The 23,725-nt window shown below is 37.3% G+C and overlaps 1 protein-coding gene across 1 annotated transcript; it reads right to left on the reverse strand.

Annotated features, from left to right (window-relative positions):
• Nucleotides 1–13,603: 13,603 nt before the first annotated feature.
• LOC104906083 (protein TONNEAU 1a) lies at nucleotides 13,604–23,334 on the reverse strand. The gene is made up of 8 exons (XM_010694795.4): nucleotides 23,064–23,334; nucleotides 22,380–22,512; nucleotides 16,505–16,593; nucleotides 16,262–16,384; nucleotides 14,679–14,812; nucleotides 14,544–14,569; nucleotides 14,306–14,462; nucleotides 13,604–13,908 (listed from the first exon to the last, which is right to left on the reverse strand). Exons 1-8 carry the CDS (start codon nucleotides 23,148–23,150, stop codon nucleotides 13,860–13,862), a joined length of 798 nt encoding a protein of 265 aa, XP_010693097.2. The 5' UTR covers nucleotides 23,151–23,334; the 3' UTR covers nucleotides 13,604–13,859.
• Between the last annotated feature and the right edge of the window lie 391 nt (nucleotides 23,335–23,725).

Consider the following 23,725-nt stretch of genomic DNA (forward strand, 5'->3'; position numbering starts at 1 on the left):
AGGCAAAGGTTTGCTGTTTCTTCAGTTGGTTGTTCCTCTTCTTCTTCCGTCTCTGAATCTCCCCAAGCAGCTATCATAGCTTTGCGCACATTTGCCTTAGAGAAAGGTGTCGTTGATTCTTTGTTCCTTTCAGCAAAGCGTTCCTTGTTCCTTTCTTTGGTTTTGTCATTTTCCCAAAGAGGACATTCCTTGATGAAGTGATCTGTACTACCACATTTATGACAAGCAGCTTTGTTAGAAAATTTCTTAGTTTTACCTTTGAAGTTTCCATTCTTCATGTTCCTGTACATCTTTCGAAATTTTCGAACCATGAGGGCTGCTTCTTCTTCTTCTGAATCCGAATCATCTTCATCATCTGCTTTGAGAGCAATTGATTTTGATTTGGAGCTTTCACCATATTCAGTATCAAGGTGAAGCTCATGAGTCATAAGTGACCCTGCCAGCTGTTCTAAGTTGAACTTAGTGAAGTCTTTTGTTTCTTGAAGAGCAGTGACTTTAGCCATCCATCTGTCCTTAGGAAGACTCCTAAGAACCTTTCGAACCTGTTCCTCAGATGAAATAAACTTTCCAAGAGAAGCCAACTCATTATAATGTTAGTAAAACGAGTAAACATGTCTCGGATGCTTTCTTTAGATTTCATGCAGAACAGTTCATATTGATTCATAAGTAAATCAATTTTCGATCTTTTAACTTCATGGGTTACTTCTAGTAAATCCCATATTTGCTTTGCGGATTTGCATCCCATGATCCTATTATGTTCATGGGGTCCAAGTCCACAATGCAACAGTTTAATAGCCATGGCATTTACTTCCATTTTTTCAAAATCAGATTTGTCATAATCAGAGAGGGGTTTTAGAGTTACCTCATTTTTGTCATTTGTAGTTGTGACTTCGAAATCACCAACTTCAATGACTCTCCATACCTGATAGTTTTCAGCTTTGATGAATATCTCCATGCGGTTCTTCCAATAGTTGTAGTACTTCCCATTGAACATAGGAGGCCTTTGAGTGGAATAACCTTCTTCAAGTTTCTCGGTGGTATTCATTGTTCCTTGGATCTTTTTCTCAATAGGGTTTCCTATCTTACGTGAGTTCTAGCTCTGATACCAATTGTTATTTCCTAGGAACACTACAAAAGGGGGGGTGAATTGTAGGTGTAGAAATAAACGTAACTTTTTGCGGAAATTAAAACTTAAACGAATAAACAAGCTAGAGGAACACAAGGGATTTTTACGAGGAAAAACTTCTTGGGCCCAACAAGAAGAAACAACCTCGACCACTAGGGATTTTAAACTCAATCTTTCACTAATTAGGCCAAACAATTTGTTACAACCTAATTCTAACTCGAGCCACACCTTGAGTTCCTAAACTCAAGTTCCTGAGCCACTGTTCCCTTAACAGCAGTTCCTCTCAACTTCACTCGAAGTTTTCTCACTCATACAAGCTTCACTCAAAGCTCTCTCTTACAGAACTTCACTCAAAGTTCCCTTACCCCAAAAACCAAAATACAATTGATCGAAATAAGCTTAGTGGAATTAGAGTAAGAAAGCAAAGAACAAATGGCTATTATGAGAGAATGAAGGCACTGACACTTAATTAGTTAAACTCACTTAATTACTTAGTCAGACACACTTTGGAATCATTTAGACTTCAATATTTATAGTGACATCATGAAGAACGTGGGAGTAAAACTCGATTACATGTTAAGTCCATTAACCCATGATGTTCCTTCCCCTAAGGAACACGTTTCTCATCATGTCCCATGATCCCATGATCTCATTGAACGTGGATATATTTAGCACAATCTCCTAAGATTAGGAGTTCTTGAGTTTATCCGAAAATCAGTTTAAATAAAAACAGTTTATTTATTAAAACTGAATTTTTAATCTTTAAGAAAATTATCTTTTAAACAAATCTTTAAAACCGGAAATTATTTTCTTATATTTTCCGAAAAACAAATCTTTTCCTTAAACAGATTTTCTATTAAAACTGATTTTAAATTAGATAAAACTAATTTCCTATAATTTAGGCATGACTTACTCAATTGCATATTGTTACCTTATACTTTTGCACGCCTAATTCTAGTTCCTTTTATAAACCAAGTTCCTTTAACAGATTCGTTTAGTGCCACTTAGTTTGTTCCTTAGAAAGGAACAAACTCTCATTCTCAAATAAAACTGCCATTGTTCCTTACCATCCTTACTTTGTTCCTTTACACTGGAATTAGAAAAGAAAACGCCTAGCTTTTATTCTTCTTGATCCAATGCTTGCTCCAGTATCAACTTATAGAAACTTCTTTACTTAGCCTTTGAAATCCTCTCTTGACTTCTTCCTTGACTTCGTATTCTCCCAGTTCCTTTCATTGATACCTTAAACATCATACACTTAAGTAACTCATTAGTTCACTACTTAGTTTGCATCTTCATCAAAACTAGGGTTCAACAAGTTCATCTAGATTTCCGTTTTTGGTCGAACCCAGAAAAAAGAAAATGGAAGATGGTGAGTAAATGCAACGTTTTTACACCTCCATTGATGCTTCGGTAGCTTTAAATCAGGAACCCACTTGCAAAACCGCAGGAAAATCGACGCGGAACACCGTCGTTTTACCTTCTTTCTTTCTCCTCTTTTCGCCGGAAAACCACCGCATTCGCCACAGAACACCGACATAACACTCCTTTGTTGAGATTCGAAAGAGAGATGAGAGAGATGAAGATAGGTGAGAGAGACGAAGGTGGAGGAAGTTGAAGTGTAAGGGTGAGAGAGATGAAGGTGGGGGAGTTAAAGTGTAAGAAAACGGCTGAGGGTTTAGAAAACAAACCCTAAACACGCTTAAAAATGGGAAACACATGATCTGTGTAGTGTCACGTGGCCCATCCGATGCAAATCATGGCCCAAAACTTATTTAATGCCCATATGCGTCGCACACTCGGGACAATCCGACGCACATTATCCGATCCAAAACCTTGGGATTTCATCATTCGCGTCGAATATTCTTCAACGTCCGACGCAAATAGTATCTGCATCGCATACTTGGGCATGTCCGACGCACATTGTTGGATCATTTGTGTCGCGTGCTCTAGATGGTCCGAAGCAAATGCCCTTTTGTGGTTATTTGCGTCGGATCTTTGTTGACATCTGATGCAAATTATCTGTTTCTGAACAATTGTGTCAGTCTTTCTTTTGTTCGACACAAATAGGGAGACGCAAATTATTGTTTTTCTACTAGTGTCACTTGAAGGGCCTCCCAAAAAATGCATTTTTTAGGTGTGACAACTTTGAAAGTCATCACATGAACTTTGGGTGAATTATAGTGAAGAAATTCGCCCAATCTATCGATCTGAAGATCCAACTTTGCAATCTCTAATCTAGAAGATCGAACCATAACAGGATTAAAGAGAGACCTCCTCTCATCTTAGTCATAAAACTCCGAGACCTTTTTGTTGCCCACCTATCTTTACTAATTATCACCCAAGCACAACCATACATAAAATGGCAAGGATAATTGGATCTATATAAACCTATACTAAAGCTTAAACTGGTTACATAAACAAAATAAGCGAACACCCAAATCATTATACCACACCGTCCAAAGCACTACACCTTCAAAAACTGTAGGAAACCTTCACGTACCAAACTGTTGCTTCCTTAGCGAGCCGACCAAACTCAACAAATACTAGATAACGGGGAAGGGAACACTACACTCTAAAAACTCAAGACTAGAGTAAGGAAATAGGGAAGGGGATACTACAACCTAACCACCTCTAGCTGAAACCATGGAGTGGGGAAGGGGGACCTAGGACATCATTTCCTAGTTTCTACAAGCAACTTGACCAAATCAGTAGATTCTACGTGAAAGTCGCCACTGGTAATGAATTGTATTAGTAATCCATAAAATTATAAAAAAAACAGACCACGTCTTTAGTTTGTAGGCAAAATTTGCAGTGGAGAAATATTCACCCTTTTGATTGAACCTTGCGGATCAAAAGATATGACTCATCCATAACCTGTCATTTTGGTCTTCTTAAAGTCATCAACTTGATTTGTTATTTTAGGTTAGCCTTGGATGTGTATACAACCAGGTGACATCCAAGTTGTATAATTAAGTTTCATGCTTGAGGATATGAAAGAATTTGAGAGGTTGGTCTCGTTGATGAAGAAAGAGGTGATGGTGACCCAATGCGTTGCTAATTTTGCTAAAAGATGATACTCACGCTTCCTTGTTTATGTAGGATTATAAGCACTATAAGCGAAAATTTGAATCATATTCGTAAGCACTTAAAATAGAATCTCAAGTATATACAATCAGGGATCACATAATAGTTTTAGAATTAACCTTTATTGCGTGATTTCCACCAAGCTCATCGATATCCAGAGATATAATCGCAATTGTCATTCATTCGCTTTGTCCACCATTCCAGATCAACACTCCACCAATCTTGTTGGAAGAAAGAAAGGTCTTCTTTTCTAAGAGTTAATATTATGTATGTACCTTTGAAAGAGAGAGAAAATAATGAGAGAAACTAACTGCTTTATTTCTAGATTCCCCACCTAATTATAGGAACAAATTAGGTCAGTAATCCCATCCTCTTACTCCTCTTTGGCCGGCCACCCTAGAGTCCTTCATGGCCTCTAGGTCTTTACTTTTTTCACCCAAATTGTTTAAGTGTGACCTTGTAGGATCCATTTAATTGGGCCTCCGTTTTATTATTTACTAAACCTAAAGTTCTATAGCATTCTCTAGCAAGACATATAGACGGCTTGATTTAATGAACTTATTATCCCCTATAATACGATCCATGTTATATTTAGTAATTGCATTAGAGTCGATGACATAATTTCTTCAATATCCCACTTGTCCGAGACGGGTGTGCAATATTCAAATTCTTTAAGTCTCTCAGTGTCTAATCTGATAGTATGACCATATTTCTATGCCATCCATACTAATCTTCAAATTAATCCTTGAAATCCGAGTTCAAATTGACAAATAAATGATCATCATATAATCCAATTGAGCACGACCATGCATTTTTTTCAATTTTCACTCTCCAAGGGGCCAAGACACCCATCCTATCTCATGTAGGAGGACTTTTCAATCTTGTGGCAACCAAAACTCACACTCAACTTCTAGCACACCCCGAATGCTGCTTTTATAGCCCCCTTTTACGGCGTGACGTTTGATAGCATCAAAGTTCTACCAAATATTAAACCAAGTAGTGTTCCTCTCATGTCTTAGGAATCCACTAATATAATTACGAAGTTATAGAAACTTCTAAGTACGTCTGTTTGATCATGTATCAACTATACATATCCATATGATTGACTAAACATCTCCGCGTGTCCCATAGACCATGAAACGGCGTAAGTTTCATATTGGATTCTTTATGCAGAACGATACAGACTAATTAATCTTATATGCTAAACCTTCAATAAGTCATTTATGTCCAATTTAATGACTTAGATTAGGAACTCTAGTATTTTATGAGTTTAGCTCACTTATGGTATTTCATTCATCAAATCACATATTTGACAAAACCATTGAATTCAAGATATATTTTGAACATTTTATTTAATACCAAACCAAAATTAAATAAGACGATTTATTTCTCATAAACATAAAATAACAAAACCATGTCTTATATTGTAACAAGTTTCTCTAAACCTAGTACAATATAAACCCACTCTAATATTTGCTTCAAGCCTATATTCCTAACGTGACACTCATGCTTGGGTTGAGGTAGTGGTTTAGTGAGCGGATCAACCACATTCTCATCAATGTGAACTTTGCATATTCTAACATCCTTTCGGTCAACTATCTGTCGAATAAGGTGATATTTCCTCATTACATGTTTGGATTTGTTATGTGATCGCGATTCTTTTGCTTGTGCAATAGCACCATTGTTATCACAGAACAACTCAATCCCTTCCATGGAACTAGGTATGATATCCAGCTATGTCAAGAACTTCTTAATCTAAACTGCTTCCTTAGCTGCTTCAACGGCTGCTAAATATTTTGCATCTGTCGTAGAGTCTGCTATAGTGCTTTGCTTTGAGCTCTTCCAACTCATTGCTCCTCCATTTAGACACAAGATGTACCCTGACTAAGAGCGGTAATCTTCTATGTTTGTTTGGAAGCTCGCATAAGTATAACCTTTAACAACCAGCTCACTTTCTCCTCCATAGACTAAGAACATGCCTTTAGTCCTCCTCAAGAAGTTAAGGATGCTATTAGCTGTAGTCTGGTGTGCTTCTCCTGGATTTGCATGAACCTACTACACATGCTCAAGGCATATGCAATATCTGGTCAAGTACTTATCATGGTATACATGATGGATCCTATAGCTGAAGCATAAGGTAGGCTACTCATTCGCTTCAACTCATGAATTTCATTCGCGCACGGACACTTGTTAAGCAATATGCCATGGGACATGGGAATGAATCCTCTCTTCGAGTTTTCCATGTTGAACCTTGCAAGAACTTTATGAATATAAGTTTCTTGACTTAGTCCAATCATCCTTCGACATCTATCTCTGTGGATCTTGATTCTCAATATGTACTTAGCCTCTCGAAGATCCTTCATGGAGAAACAACTTTTCAACCACTCCTTGATTGACTCAAGCATTGGTATGTCATAAAGAAGACTAAGTTGCGCCCAATAAACTTCTTGTAGACAGAAGATTCTTCTTCGCTTTTGAGGAAACTAAATTCCATGATTGCCTCATTAAACGGAAGATTCCAGCTTCGAGATGTCTGCTTCAATCCATAAATGGATCTGTGAAGCTTGCAAACCATTTTAGGATTTTTTGGATCCTTAAAACCCTCAGGTTGTGTCATATACACATCCTCATTCAAGAACCCATTCCAGAATGCAGTTTTTACATCGATCTGCCAAATTTTGTAATCATAAAATGCAGCAATCGCTAAAAGTATCTGAATCGACTTAAGGATTGCTACTAGAGAAAAGGTCTCATCACAGACTATACCATGAATTTGTCTAAATCCTTTTGCAACTAGTATTGCTTTGTAGACATATAAATTTTCATCTTTGTCTGTTTTTTAATTTGAACACCCACTTGCATCCAATAGGGTTAACCCCATTAAGCATGTCGACTAGGGTCCAAACTTTATTCTCAGACATGGAGTCTAACTCGGACTTCATGGCCTCAAGCCATTTCTCAGAGTCTGGGCTCGTCAAAGCTTGTTTGTAGGCCGTAGGTTCTGAATTCTCCAAAATCATTATATCAGAGTTCTCAGTTAGGAAATCAACCAACCTCTTATTAGGAATCCTTGATTTTCTTGACCTACACGGGGCCAAAGCATCAAGAGAAATGTTCTCTTCAACTTCTTGAAGATCTTCGCTTGAATTAGACTCAAGTGGGACAGTAGGAGGTTAACGCGTTGAATATGTCATCTCCTGAACTTGACTTTCGTCTTGTCGAGCCGTCTCTGACATGGTGTAAACCACGCCCAGTTGTTGCTCATCTAAAATTTCTTCGAGAATTATTTTACTCCTCCTTGTCTTTCTAGAAACAAATTCCTTTAGAAGAAAGACACCATCACGAGCAACAAACACCTTGTTCTCTTGAAGATTATAGAAGTAATAACCCCTTGTCTCTTTTGGGTATCCCACAAAGAGACATTTATCTGACTTGGGTCCAAGTTTGTCTAATAGTAAACGCTTTACATAGACCTCACATCCCCGGATCTTAAGAAAAGACAAGTTTGGAGTTTGACCATTCCATAACTCATATGGAGTCTTTTCTACAGCCTTTTGACGGGATCTTATTTAGTGTGTTTGCAGTTGTTTCGAGAGCATATCCCCGGAAAGAAATCAAAGACAACAAGACTCATCATTGATCGAACCATATCCAGTAAGGTCCAATTCCTCCTTTCAGATACACCATTTAACTGTGGTGTTCCTGGTGGAGTTAATTGTGAAAGAATTCCACAATCCTTTAAGATCATCAAATCTTGGCTCAAATATCACCACCACGATCGGATCGGTGCTTTTATTGTCTTACCAAGTTGATTTTGTACTTCATTTGAAACTCTTTGAATCTTCAAAAGATTCCGACTTATGTTTCATTAAGTAGACATATCCATATCTACTCAAATCGTCAGTGAAGGTAATGAAGTAGTTAAACCCTCCCCTTGCCTCTATGCTCATAGGAATACAAACATCTGTGTGTATGAGGCCTAAGTGATCGCTAGCCTTTTCACCATTTCCAGTAAATGGTGACTTTGTCATCTTCCCCATCAAGCATGATTCACATACATCAAATGATTCGAAATCAAATGATGGAATAATGCCATCTTATTGTAACTTTTGGATGCGCTTTTGGTTTATATAACACATTCGACAATGCCAAATGTAGGTTAGGTTTAAATCATTTGAGTTTTATTTCTTGCTATCTATGTTATAGACTTGTACTGACCTATCTAGCACATATAAGTCATCTATCAATCTAGCACTAGCATAGAACATATTATTGTAGGAAATGGAACAACACTTGTTCTTAATTTCAAAACAAAACCCTTCATCATCCAAAACGGAAACAAAAATTATGTTCTTGTAATTGAAAGAACAAAATAACAATCATTGAGTTCTAAAATAAAGCCAGATGGCAAATGCAGACTATAGCTTCCTACGGCAAGTGCAGCAACCCGTGCTCTATTTCCAACGCGAAGCTCTACCTCACCCTTTGCCAGCACTAGTAGAATAATTGCTATTTGCTGCGGTGGTATTGCTGCGGTTTTACCTATACGCAGCAATATATCACGTAAAAGAAAATGAAAAATATAAAATAACCATATTGCTGCGGTTTTTGTTAAAAACCGCAGCAATATAGTTTCAACGAAAATTTTTTAAAATATTTTTCACTTAAAATATTGCTGCGGCTTTTCTTAAAAACCGCAGCAATATATTAAAATAATAAAAAAATATTAATTTAATATATTGCTGCGGTTTTTTCTTAAAAAACCGCAGCAATATCGTTTTAAGAGGTATTTAAAGATTTAGGGTTCACGAGTCACGCTCGAGCCTCACCCTCACATCTCTCGCGCCTCACATCTCTCGCGCCTCACATCTCTCCTCTCTCATGTTCTCACCCTCAACTGGTCGCCTCTCTCCGGCGCTTCTTCGTCTCTCATCCTTGTCTGCTCACCCTCAACTCCGGCGCTCGTTCGTTCTTCAGTTCATTCGTGGGTTCGTTCGTCCTTTGCCGGTTCGTTCATCGTTCGGCACTAATCTTGTATCGAGATATGCTCGTTCGTTCTTCAGTTCGTTCCTGTGTTCGTTCGTCCTTTGCCGGTTCGTTCATCGTTCGTCGATCGCCGGTTCGTCGTTCGCCGGCTCGTTGCTCACATGCCAGACGCACCAACTTCGTTGGTTCGTTCCTCATTCGTCGGCCGTTCGCACCAAATCCGGCGCCTTGTTCGTCATTTGTTCGTCGTTCACCAGATTATTTGGGAATTTTTTGTTTTTTAATGTAGTTTAGTTTCAGCAGTTTTGCTTTTGTCATTTTTTTATCTTTTTTTATTCATTTTTTTTAAGATCAGTTTGTAAATTCATTGTTTTATTAGGTTAGCAATTTTTTTCTGTGTTTTTTTTGTTTCAGCAGAGCATTCCAGAATTTTTTATTTTATTTTGTGAATGTAGATTTTATTTTTTTAGGTTAGTGTTATAGATGCAGTAGATTTGTTAGTTAATCTCTTTTAGGTTAGTATTTTATATAATATGTTTGTTTTTTTGTTGGATGAAGGCAGATTTGATTTCGTTTGTGTTTTAAGTAAGTGTTTTTTTACATTTTAATTTCGTATATGAATATCAAAAAAAAAAAAAAATTTTTTTGAATTGTGGTACATATTGCTGCGGTTTTTGGTAAAAACCGCAGCAATAGGCTCTAAATTTTTGTAATTAAAAAAATATATATTGCGGCGGTTTTACCTGAAAACCGCAGCAATATGTTCAAATATTGCTGCGGTTTAGAACGCAGCAATATATTAATTACCTATTGCTGCGCCCTTAATTGCTGCGCGCCCAAAAACGCAGCAATAAGCCTCTTTTTGACCGCAGCAAATAGCATTTATTCTACTAGTGCAGCCTCCTACTTCTTCTTAGTCCCTTCACTTCATTAACTATGTGAAAACCACAACTGGTATCCAACACCTATAAAGAAGTAGAAGTCAAATTGATTTCTATAACAAATATACCTGAAGTGGAAGCACCTGACTTCTTTTCTGCCAAGTATAGAGGGTAGTTCCCCTTCCAGTGTCATATTATGACAATGGAAGCACTTGTTTTCCGCAAGGACCTTTAGCTTTGCGGTTAGCTTGGGTTTTTCAGCAACTACGGTAACTTGCTTGCCTTTATCCTTCTTTCCTGCCCATTTATTCTTGAAACTGATCCTCCCCTTCTAATCCATCAAAACCTCTTTCTTTGGTTCCTTAGGGATGTTCCTCTCAACATTGACCAACAACCCATGTAGCTCTTACAAAGTCTTTTCAGACTCATTCATGTTAAAGGTCATCCTGAACAGATTGAAGTTGTCAGGCAATGAATAGAGAATGATGTCAGTAGCCAACTCTACCCTGTAAGGGAATCCAAGTCGTTCCATGTTCTCGAAAAGACCTATCACAGCGAAAAGATGGGGGCCAACAGCTTGACCCGGCTTCATGTGACATTCCAGTATCTCCCTATTGGTCTCATATCACTCAACTCGGGCTTGTGTCTGGACATGGCATGCAGCTCTTGTATGATTGTATAGGCATCCTTAGTTTCGAACCTTTTGCAGGTTTGGCTCCATAGATGCAATCATTAGGCAAGTGATTAGTATAGACCTATCATTGGTCTGCTTAGCATGACGTTTGTCTGCTTCAGTCGATTTATCAGTAATCACAGGAAGTGGGGTTTCTAAGACATACTCCCAACCCTCAAACCGAGTACAAGTCTTAGGGTCCTTTCCCAATTTATGAAGTTTTCACCATTCAGCCTGTCCTTTTGGCCAAGGACGAATGTTGAAAATAGAGTTTTTGTTGTTATTAGTCATAGCATCTACAGACAAAAAACGAAAGCAAATTTCAATTTTATGTTTATAAAAGAACCTAAAAAACATGCAAAGGTTTCTAGGTTGGTCACCTATTCAATTTTAATGTCCCGTTTGAATAAGTGAGTACAAGATCCTATCAACATGCAACACTTAGCAGACGGAGCCTTTTTCTTAACGTTATATTCTCAAGGTAAGTAAACTCTTTTACTAATTATAACCCTTTATAATTCTTATTTAGATTGGTAAACATCGCATGCTTAACTATCTCTTGCTTCAAAATCCAAAACGCTTTTGATGATTTTGTTGAGGATAACCAAACTAAGTTGTAAAATTCGCAATTTCACCTTATTATCTCCCAAAATTAATGATATTACCCTACGGAGGCATGACCTATTACTATTAATAAAGGGTTAATAAGTACTTTATGTTTGGAAAAGCTAACGTTAATATTTGCGGTACCTAAGTCTATTTATATGAATTAGTGAACTCTCGCGCATTGACAACCAACATACAATAAACTTATAACCATAATAATAATAAAATGCATAATGAAATATGATCTAGTATGGCCCCTACTCCTAAGAACTAAGCATCTTGATTGGGCACCTTTTTAGACTCTTCATGGATCTCCATCCATCTTAGTCATGGGTCTTCTCTTCTTGGTCTGGTCTTTGGATTACATAAGTATGAAAATAATTTAAGTAATATCAAAATAAAATAAATTACATAAATACTTAACAATACGCAGATTCTATTTGAATTACAAGAATATATCACGATACATAGATCTTATTTTCTAACTTAAATTTGGGTTATACTAGTCATTCATAGCAATTATATCAGATATAATATGCGACATAATAATATCACATATTATACTTGCCAATAATCACAATATCAAATATTCTTAATTAAAGCAAGAGGATAAAATATTTAAGTTATTACTAACCACCTAAAAGATTTTATCCTAGAAAATCTAGCCTACTAATTTTTATTAGATTAAAGAATCAAATTATGGATTCAATTTATGACCCAGTCAAAATTAACATAATCAACGTAATTGATATTTGCTTAATCTTCTCAAAGAAAAAGTTTTACAAAATTTCAAAAAACCAAAATCTGCTCAAGATTTTACGGCTGCATACCTGCCACCAGAACCCACGTCAGACAGATCACCAGAACAACACTCCACCCACCAGTCGACGCCGACAAGAAGTTCCCAGTTGTGGCTACCTGCCACCTGAAAAACACACGCCGCACGCGTGGCTGGCTGTCAGTCGGCAGACCACCGCAGCAGCCACGTTCACCTGCCGGTGATTCTGCCACCAGTCGTGGCTGCTCCTTTTCCCCCTCTTCAATTTTTTTTTTTTGTTTGAAGGAAACTAAAATTACAACTATTTGCAATATTAATTTAGTGATTTTATTCAAATTAAACATAAACTCTTTAATGTCTAATTTAGAAAATTAATTTAAAATTTCCATTTTAATTAATTTTAATGGTATTCACATATATTAATCTCTAATTCATATAAAACTCTTTTCACGTGAAGTATTTTTCATACATGAACATTAAATATGAAAATTAGATTAATAATATGAATATAATATTCGAAATTTAGAGATCTAAAATTCAAATTTTAAATTTCGAAAATTAGGGTTGAATTTTTAAAATTTTCGACTTTATATTGAAAAATTAAGCAATTAAATCTTTATTTAATCAATTTCAATTAATTAGTCAATCCGTAATTCAATTCCTCCCCTTAATCAGATTAAAATTAGTCATAAACACATCAAAATAAATCTAATTATTATGACCAAAAAACTATATGCAAGAGGCTAAAAAATCTAATACCACTATAGGATTATAAGGAATTTCATGAATCATATTCATAAGCACTTAAAACAAGATCTCATGCATATACAATAAAGAATCACTTGATGCGTAATTTTTACCAAGCTCATCGAGGTCCGAAGATAGAACCGCAACTATAATTCCTGTACTTGGTCCACCAATCCAGATCAACACTCCACCAATGCTAGTTGGAAGGAAGGACTCTTCTTTTCTTAAAATTATACGTAGCTTTGGAAGAGAGAGAAAAGAAGAGAAAAATAATGAAAGAAACTGACTACTTTATTTTCTAATTCTTTGGCCGACCACCCTAGAGTCTTTCATGGGCTCTAGGTCTTCCTTTTGTTGACCCAGATAGTTTAAGTATAACCTTGTAAGATCCATTTAATTAGGCTTCAATTTTATTATTTACTAAACCTGAAGTTTTACAATATTCTCTAACAAAACATATAGACAACCCAATTTAATGAACTTATTATCCCTATAATACGATACATGTTATATTTAGTAATTGCATTAAAATCGAGAACATAATTCCTTCAGTTTACCGTTAAAACACATCATTATTATCTATACTTCCCAGAGAGTACCAACAAACTGTATGATGTGAAAAACTCAAGAGAGTATCCAACTATGAAACAACAAAAAATAAATATTGAATACAATTCCAAGTTGTACCGGATTGAAAGGCGGTGGTCGAATCACATTCGTGCAAATATAATGAGCTCAACACTTTAGGCAGGAAAAGAAACAACAAAAGAGCTACAATAAATTCAATGGCAGGGAGCCTCAATCTAAATTAGATTGGAAAAAAAACACACCAAAAACAATAGAAAGAAATTACATGGCAATTAACCAAATATATGATCTTAAAATTCACTAGCTGAATAAATTAATCACAATGATACTCGCAGGTGGAGCACAAACATAGACGTAAACTACAAGAACAAGTGTGTTAAAAGCTGGTTACATGTGATCTACTCCATCATCCTCAGCGGACCCATCCCCACCATGCCTGTAACAAAGTTCAGGAATCCAAAAATGAGATTAACAACGAATCTAACCTATGGAATATAGTGTATGCAACTGTTTATGAGTTCTCCATATCCTCCAGGCCCTTATATCTGAGAGTGAGAGGCTTATGAAGGAAGGATAGCAGCATGGAGGTCTTAATGATCCACCAGATGTATCCTGTTCTAAAAATACAAAACAGAACCCGGATTTTCACCTAATCATCACTAGGCCATCAGGCATAACTCACCTGACAATGATAATGATAATGGAGTTCCAATAATTGACAGAAAATACACATGGGTGTCCAGGGCCACTCACAAATACAAAAGGTATGGAGTCTTTTGGATAATTATAAAGATAAAAAACTTTAGATAGATTAGAGAGGAAGGGGAATGGACCTCCATGAAGAAGTTAGATTCCGAGTTTTTCTATCCAATTGTAAGTTTTCCATAGCAGCTGAAGCACGAATCACATCCTCTGGCAATTCATCACCTTCATATCTCCAGTTGTAATCATCTTTCCTGTAACTAGAAGTAGAAGACCCTGCTCTCCTCTCTAAAAAGCAATATGTATTAATTAAGATGAAGAAAACCTAAGACACGTCACAGGACTCCATATAAAAGGTATATTCTTTACCAGACGTCTGAGACCCCGGGAGTGACCTGTCACAAGCACACACATTTATAAGCAGAGCTTATAGAAAGGAAGACGTGGTTCTAAAAAAAAGCACATAATGTATGAGAGAGGGGGGGAGTGTTCAAGTGTCAGGACCTCACTAAAGGTGGTAAGCCTCCAGCAACGGCTGACGATGATGATGGTCTTCGCACGTTGCGAGGCTCTGGGTTTGATGAAGACTCATTGTCAGTACCCAATCTCCTTCCACTGCCTCTCACTTGGGATAAATTCTGCACACATCAGTACGTAACATTAATGAAATTTGAAAAAGATACTAGCAAGATAGAAGGCATGAAAAGTTTAACTTCTTTGCAAACTTTAGCAGTTTAACTACGTCCTTAAAAACCTTTTTAAGAGCCCTTGATAAAAAAAAAAAAAATAACACATCTCTCCAACCACTTTTCCCCTTTAAAAGTACAACACTTCAAAAAACATAAAAATGTAATTCTAAAGTAATTCTAATGTTTGTACGAGACCAACAACTCTCTTCATAAAGCAACTAATAATGTAACCCCCATCCACCCAAAGTGACTACAAAGGATATGAAAATCAGTGAATAGCAAGATTAGCATTATCTGAGATTGAGTGGCCAGAGGTTCCTAGTTCCTATGATGATGGAATTAGAAGTTGCAAAGAACAAATCTGAATCAGCATAGGTCTCCACCAGTCACCCATCGCCTCATCATATAGGAAGTACAGCAAAGTGTGACATAACTTCTCCATGCTAACAGCCAGAACACTATGCTTTTACTCGACAATTGTGAGACTACATACTCCAGAGCCCAGTATCCAGCTCCCCAAAACTAGAGCAAAAAAAACTCCACATCCTATTAGAAGACCTTATGTCTAACTGATGCCACCAGCTCGTTTATGAACTTCAAAAGACATTTGGCAAACAGACTATGCTCTGCAGAACTTGCCCCCAAAACAAGTTTCCTTAAGTATCTTTCTTTTTCTGTTACTTATTGAACACAAAAGTGCACAGCCCTTTCTAAGTGAACCCACAGTGTAAATCTCATACTTGAAAGTCAAATATTAAAACAACTTGAATGAAAGAAAATATTAAATGGGATTTATTTCTTCCCCCGCCCCTTTCTCATACTCAAAAAGGCAGGTTCAGCGCAACATGTCTACAGGTTGATCCCTTGGTGTTTATGGATTGAACGAGATTCAAGCTGGGGGATTCATTCGCTTCACATGTTTCAAGGATACCTATAAATTCTTACACCAAGAATTGGTCTAGTTTCAGGAAATGTTCGGAAAAAAGAACTTACATAATGCATATTACGTCCTCAAACCCAAATTGTCATTTCAAAATCACAAAATATTCCGAAAGGATACAATGTTCCAATAAATCAATATGATTGACCAAGAAAACAAATATACTTATATGAGACGTTGAACGACCTCAGTACACTCGGAAACAAAGCTCGATTGTTGCACTAAATAGTCTACAACACTTCACTCCACATTTTAGTAAATTGACACTTATATTGAATTGGAGGAAGTGATAGGTACTACAAAGTACGAAGACTACGAACTGTATAACCCTCTATAATATATATGCTTTCTAGAAATGAAAATCCTAATAAAAGAGAAAAGGCAAAGGGCTAAAGGCTCTATTGTTTCTGCATTTTCTCGTAATTTAAAAGTTCAAAAGTTAAAACCATTCGTCGAACCTCAAACTTTAAAAATCCTTCAAGAACGTCTAATAGCACAGGACCACTTTCTCCGTTCCTGCTAAGATCATATCCATTCTTGCTGCTGAATTCTTTTAACTCAGCCTTCCAGAAATCTTTCGGCTGCAAGACCAAACAATGAAAAAGAACACAATGAGTAAATAGAAGATAGGCTTGTTGCCCTTCTCTTTCTTGTAATAATTTCTGCAAAAAAGAGTAAGATAATTCTGAACTTCTGAGTACCAAATTACACTCTGGAAGATACACTTTTAGCGTGTGATTTAGCTGTGCCCAGTCCATGTATTCACATATGAGAGCAGTCAAAAGTCTCCCTGCATTTGAAATAAGGATTAAAGTAGATTTACATATAGTGCAAAGAGTTAGAAGTGGAATCTAGATGTTATTCATCAGGAAAAAATATGCCACGTTCAAATAACACATTTAAACTATGGGCCCCACATAAAGCTATACTCATACTAACAGGTCAAGCCTACACTTATTTTCCTCCATGCCCTGATTCTACTTGCGAGATGAGGCTCACTAACCTTATCCAGCTAAAACAAAGGCCAGTATGGGGAGGAGAGGAGAAACAGCTTACAACAATGCCCTCTGACATTTAAAACACCATGTAAGTTCCCAAGACACCTAGACTCCAGCATATCAATAATCCCATAATAGCAAACATTTGCGACAAATCCCTTTAAAAAGGACAACACAGGAGGCTGGAGTAGTCAATATCTGTTTGTATCAGCCTTTTATCCCTTTATGCCTCCTTCTAAAGAAATATCATTTTAACATATAGTGAGTAATAACTTGTTAAGGTTTTATTTTAATACCGCAAGTGAACGATGTCGTTGCACAATCGAACTCAGGGAAGCACAAGATCAAGCACTAGTTGACTGGAAACTCTGAAATAGCTACGCAAATTGAAATCAAGGTTGGCTTTTAATAGCTAGAAGCAAAATCTAATAGCAAATGATGATTAACAATAATAACTATGATGATTAAAACACTAAGACTGAGCATCACCAATTATATGAATTGATCAGAACATATTTCCCATCCCAGTAATTCAATTATAGCTTAGGTGACTTTGACATTTCCTTATAACTCAACGATAAAGAGAACCTAAATGGAGGATGAAGATGAGGAGAGCAATGATGAGGATGATCCTAGGGCTGAAGCCGACATAGGTGCCGGCGGTGTTGGAGTCCCTGTTAGCCTAGTGGGTCCCTTTCATGTCAAGGCTCCTATGCTATCTCTTGTCGCATAAGAGCAGGGAATGAACAAGTTGATGTTGAGGCAAACCAAGTCTGGGTTACGGCAGGAGGAGTCACAAGTTGCATCACTGCTAGACGGGTCTGAGGATCGGCTTGATACCATTTATTACATGGTGTCTTCTTTTAAAAACTTTCATTTGCATGGCTATCCAGAGTCGTATTGCAACCCAAAAGCTGAGATTTTGAAGCTGAACTAGAAGCGCATAATGGAATGTGCCTCCTAGAGATCGGCTCGCTGTGATCCTGGCGGGCCTTTGGCTCCTAGTCTGTGAGTTCTTTCCCTATCTCGTTTCCATTTGTTTTTCCTTGTTTCATTGACGACAATGCTTTGTATAAGCATGGGGAGGGGATGTCTTGTACACATTGTATATATGTTGTTTAAATCTCTTTCGCATATTCCATACCCTCCCCCCTCCCCAAAAGGGGGCTTAGGCAAAAATGGAAACCTGCTAGGTTAAAACCAAAAAGGTAACCTAGGTAAAAAAAAGTGGTTATTTTGAGCAAGTGAGCTGGTGAGCTAATTTTTTTGAGTTGCTAGGATAAAAACCCGAAAGGCTCCTAAAAGAATGAGAGAAAAAAGAGAGAATTTCTTTTGTCTCATTGGCCGGCGCGGTTGACATAAGGTTGGAGGAATGCATAGGAGGACTAGAGTAGGACTAGCTCCCATTTGTTGTTTCCCAAGAAAAATGAGAGAGAAAAGAAAAAAGAGAGTTTTTTGTCTCATTTGCCACGGTTGACATAAGGTTGGAGGAATGAATAGGAGAATTGGAGTAAGACTAGCTCCCATTGGTTGTTGATTGGCAATTGTAGAAGAGCCGTAGTTAGAATTTGATTTTGGTGTCTGAAGCATGGGGAAGTCACTTAGATCCCTTGCGTTTGTATTTTCATGTGTTCGTTGGATTGTGGGTAGTAATGCAGTATGTTTGTGCGTAGTTGGTGTGGTCTTGTCCAATGTTACAGGGGACTAACGGGGTACAAATTCGGATACGTGGAACGCTAGCTTGAGTGAATCGTGTGTGTGTGTAAGAAATATTGTGGGCAGAGTAAAAGGAAAGGATAAGAAAACGATAGTTGAAGCCAACTGTCAAGAAGAAAAAAAAAAAAGAGAACAGAAAGAAATGACAGCTGCTATAGTAGTAAAAAGGAAAAAAAAAAAAAAAAAGGAAGCACATGACTCATTAAAACCACTTTTTGAGCAATGAGTCGTCTTCTTTCTAGCTTCCTTTCTCCTTATCGGCGTGGTCCACAAGAATCAAAAAGCGGTCATCATCAATCCAATGCGCGACTTTGAGCAATTCGGGTTTGCATTTGTTCCCCGATCAGGAACAAACACCCAGAGCGAAAAACGTGGCTCGTCCTGCATGGCCGCGTTTTGTACCACTGGTCATGTCCCTTAAGATCTCTCGAGCCTCCACCACATTTGTCTTTGGTTAAGTATGGGGGGAGTAGGTATGCTTTGTTAGTCTCCCATGGCTTAGGAGTCGTTGGAGTTAGGCGAACAAATGCAAACCCGAATTCATCCCAAGAGTCTGGGCCTCTGGGGGGAGTAGGTATGCAGGTACAATGAAAGAGATCGAGGGCACTGCATGATTTACATTAGACAACGTACGAAGCCCAAGAGTCTAAAGACCTGACCTAGAATGCCCGTTTCCCCTCCACAAAAACAACCTTTATTCATCCCCCCCCCCCCCCCCCCACCCCAAAAAAAAAAGGAAAATCCAAACAAAACAAAACCTTGAAACAATCCAAGACTGTAAGATTTTAACTCGCTAAGGATTAGCCAATTCATGATAACAGTAGATTCAGGCTTTGGCTCATTGTACTACTGTAGTCCAACTTCAACATTTGCACACGAAGAAAAACATAGCTCCCAAAACTCTACTAAATCTGCTTGCACAACAACACAACCCTAGGATTCTGCTGACTAGAGCCTGAAACAGATATTGGTTCCCCGGATCGTTCAGATCATGTTCCCTGGATCCTTTAGATCATGTCACATGTCCCAGGAAAAAAAACCATGGTTCTTCCCCACAAGAACTGAAGAACAAGTCTATTCTACCAGATTGAATATATCGAGTCTATTGAGAGCCATGTCTAAGGTAACACCTTTTTCCTAGCTTTCCCAATGTGAACTTCGGAGTTTCCATTTTCAGGAGTCTCATTAAGAGCTTTACACTTATTTTTCCCTGTTCTCTATGCGTCCCATCAATTTTTTTTCTCTCTCCTTCCCGACACTTTCTCTTACTTTTTTTGTCTCTCTACCTGCTTTCACTTTTCACTCTAAATTATAAAAATATTCCTAATCCCAAAGCCAATTTCCTGTATATTGTTCATTTTCGCAGGGAGGAAGTAATGAAGAAGTTGTGTCCTAAAGATATTGCACCAAGATACCTTAAGAGAATAGATAAGCATCAATAAGAGCACGCATGTTGCCCAGGTACAAGTGTCTCGTATGCAACTCATACATTCAGCACGACAATTTGATTGATTTTCTTACGTTCCAAAGAAAAGAACGGAAGATTACAATATACAATAAAAATTCAAATATATATCCACGGTGTTGTTATTTACTAAAACTGAAACTGCCCGAATTTTTATATGTATTATGTATTTTTTTCTTATATTATCTCAAAAATACAAAAATTTAAAAACTTATTGGCATGATTCATCCTATTTTTTTGTTCCTCTATCGTGGAATTGAGAATTTTTGGTGGTTCCATGGTGATAAGTGGAAAAAAAAACATTTTGTTCGAAATGCAGTGAGGGAGGAGAAGAAAAGAGAAAGAAGAAGAGTCCAGGAGCACAACTGGAGCATTGAAATATCTAACTAGATCCAGAAATGGAGAGGCAAGTATGCTAGCAAAGAAGTCGAGGACTATTAGCATATGAGATAAGTGGATCTGCTCAGTCATGATCCCTTTGTCATACATAAAAAGTTTGTTTCTTGAGAGAATTTTTGGAATTTATATTTCAATGAATTTTGAGAAATCCCGTCAAATTACTACTTGGCCTGTAAACCTAAGCATCTTACAAGTGCGCTGAATCTATTGTCGCTCCTAACCCAAAAGAAAAAAAATTGACAGTTAAGAAATTATACATGAAATTGACAGGGAGGACGAGTAGGAGGAAGAGATAACTCCGATGCGGAACTCGATGACGGTGGTGAAGGGGGGGTAGATGATGTCTGGGGAGAAAGCTGGTGGTGATGGGCTTGGGGTTGAATGAGTAAGTGGTGGTGGTCTGGAATTTTTGAGAAGTGAGGAAAGAGAGGGGGAGGATAGTGGTGGTGTTGATTATAGTGATTGTAGGTTAGAAGAAGAGGCAAGAGGAAGAAAGAGAAAAAATACATTATAAAAAAATGCGGGCGGTTTTAGTAATTACCTGGTAGTAAATAGCGTCAAACTTTATTTAAAGCTATATGCTACTTTATCCAGCCTGTGAAAATCTTCTAAAAACTCAGGTATGGATAGTCTTCAAAGCTAGCAGCCTAGCACTACAAATATTCTCCTATATAGCCAGCAATTGAAACTGGAAATAGCTTATTTCTGCAAGATATATGATAGTAACATGAAGCAAAAGTTTAGCTGATAACTAACAGCTAAAAACAGTGACATCCACAACATTGGCCACTGCAGAACTGCAGAACTGCAGAACAGCAGAAAGCAAGAATTCCAAAGTCAACAAATTAATTCACTATAATTTGTAATGGAATAAACTCATTATGAAGGCTTATCATAAGGAGGCTCCATGAAGAAATTCTACTAAACAGACCATCATGAAATATGTGGTTCACAACAAACATGAGGCTTAGTAGATGACTTCAACATTGCAAATGGAACGGCCAAAAAAACCAATCAACTGCCATGCTTCCCCTGCAGCACATCTGGGCAACAAAGGTTCTAAATTTACTAAGCAGCTCTTAGCGTCAGTATTGGTGATCAAAAAATTCTAATCACCAATGCTCCTTTGTAGGCCCAAGTAACAATTAGGGTATCATGTTAACCAGTCTAATAGCACTTTGTACTATAACTGTATTCATTTTTCTCAAAGCCAATGCATAGACAAGCAGACTGACCACATCTGCTCTGCTTTGACAATCAAATGCAAGGACTCAAGCCATCCCTACATGATCCCTCAGAGTGAAACATAACATTATTAATCTCTGAAGGAAGAGATTTCCATCTCACAAATCATTGCAACCTGATGCGTACTTTCATATAACACCTTTAATCATATAACGTTTCACGTTCATCTAAAATTAGCTCTTTTCACTATGACCACCCCATCTATGCATGGTGACCACTAGAAAACTACCAAGAAGCCAGAATCTTTATTTCTAGACGTCAGTTGTTATTACATTTCAGAGTATTCAATGCCCAATATTGTTTTTTGATCCACACTGCTAGTCTTATTCTACCCTCTCCATCAAGTGAGTATGCCTAACATAAAATCCTATCCACCTGGTTGTGAGATTTTCCCAAACCGACAAGACCTTCAAGCACACTACAAAACTAGGTCGTAGCTTCACATAAAACCACATCAGTTCATCTTGTAACTAGAGCTGTCCTCACACCCCCAATAAAATAAAAAGGAAGACTATAAAAATAAAATAAATAAATAAACAAGACTTTCCAGAGATGGATTGCTATTTTTCGGAATAAATTGAAACTTCCATATCCATTTCAAACTCCTATCATTCTTTTGTCCCATCACATAAAAATAATAGGAGTGATAAGTCATAATTTCAGAATACCAACCAAAACCCCAAAAATCAAAAAGAAAACGAATAGGCAATACAAACAAAATTGATAAATAAGAGGGAGGGATCCATAAGCCACCTGACGGAGAAGCATGAAGTTGCTTCGCTCGATCATTGCAACTACCCAATAGTGCTGGAGGCAAACCTTCATCCTTCTCAACAACCCGATCCTCCTCCTCAATCGCTTCAAAAACACTAGCTCTGAGCTCAGCCTAATGAGACCAACATCAAAGCTTAGACAATTATTTACCACGGATATGCCGCATCCAAATTAATGGAAAAGCGAGATGAAAACATGACCATATGAATGATCTAGACAGTAGTGCACATGTTGAAGACAACCCTCAAGGACAGAATACAACTCTAACAAAAATTATCATAAAATGAATGTAGTAAGTTGTCATATTAGTTAATCCTGCAGCAACTTACCAAAAATTAATCATACCGACATTTCCAATTTTAGCATCAATATTTTATAAGGCAGGTGATAATCCAGAGCAAAATTTCCGAAACATAAACAAAATTGGACAATAGTTCCTCAACACAGAGTAGCAATATATTTAAACGCGAAAAGAAATCATTTTGATTCTACAATAATGCCAAACCCTAAAAAAAAATTGAATCCATGAATGACATTGAAAAAATTGCAACATCCTACGCAGTTCATACCTAAATTTGAATCTTTTAGCTAGCAGAAAAAATAGCAACAGATTCATGACGAAAAAACGACAAAAATAAAATAAAAGTTTTAGAAGATTATTACTCGGATCTTAGCGAGAACTCCTTTCTTCTCGAGAGTACGGGTGACAAGGGTTTTAAGGTCCATCATTTCTCTTGTGTAATCGTCCATTTTTGAGTTTTTGATACTATCTCGTCTTCAATCTCTCTCCTCCAGTTCTCTGCAACTCTGGGATTTGCTTTGCTTCCCAAGTGAGCGAAGAGGGGGGAAGGAATAGGATGGACGAAGTCTAGAATACCAGCTCGTATCTTCAATTTTTCAAATGAACCAAGCTTTAGATGCAATTATGCAAAACATAAGATCAAAAACTCATATTATACCCTCTTACCATAATGTATAACTAGCCTTATATGCACGCTATACCTTATATGTGCAAAGTTGTTTTTGAAATTAAATGAGTTAAGGCTACATGAGGGTACTAAACTTTGAGAAAAGTTTCAGTTAGGGTACTAAACTTTCAAAAGTTTTAGTTAGAGTACTCAAATTGGACGGACGTTAGTTTATAGAGAATTTCTGTCAAATGCGCCGTTTGGTGCATATTCCTAGGCGTGTGTGCGACACGAAACGCCACCTAATGATTAACTTTATTTAGGCGGTTTATTTGGCGGGTTTTATTATAAACTCTCTGTCTTCTTTCATTGTCTTTATTCCCTTCTCACTCACTCTTTATTTAAATCACTGCATAC

Source organism: Beta vulgaris, chromosome 2 (genome assembly GCF_026745355.1).
Source record: "Beta vulgaris subsp. vulgaris cultivar EL10 chromosome 2, EL10.2, whole genome shotgun sequence".
In the NCBI taxonomy this organism is placed as follows: domain Eukaryota; kingdom Viridiplantae; phylum Streptophyta; class Magnoliopsida; order Caryophyllales; family Amaranthaceae; genus Beta; species Beta vulgaris.

Excerpts from the sequence above, each read along its gene's own strand:
- LOC104906083 (XM_010694795.4), bottom strand. The coding sequence starts at position 23,150 with ATGGACGATTACACAAGAGAAATGATGGACCTTAAAACCCTTGTCACC. Across the intron at positions 22,513-23,063 it reads GAGTTCTCGCTAAGATCCGA|GCTGAGCTCAGAGCTAGTGT; the intron begins GTAATAATCTTC and ends TGGTCTCATTAG. Across the intron at positions 14,813-16,261 it reads AAGGATTTTTAAAGTTTGAG|AATTTATCCCAAGTGAGAGG; the intron begins GTTCGACGAATG and ends TGATGTGTGCAG.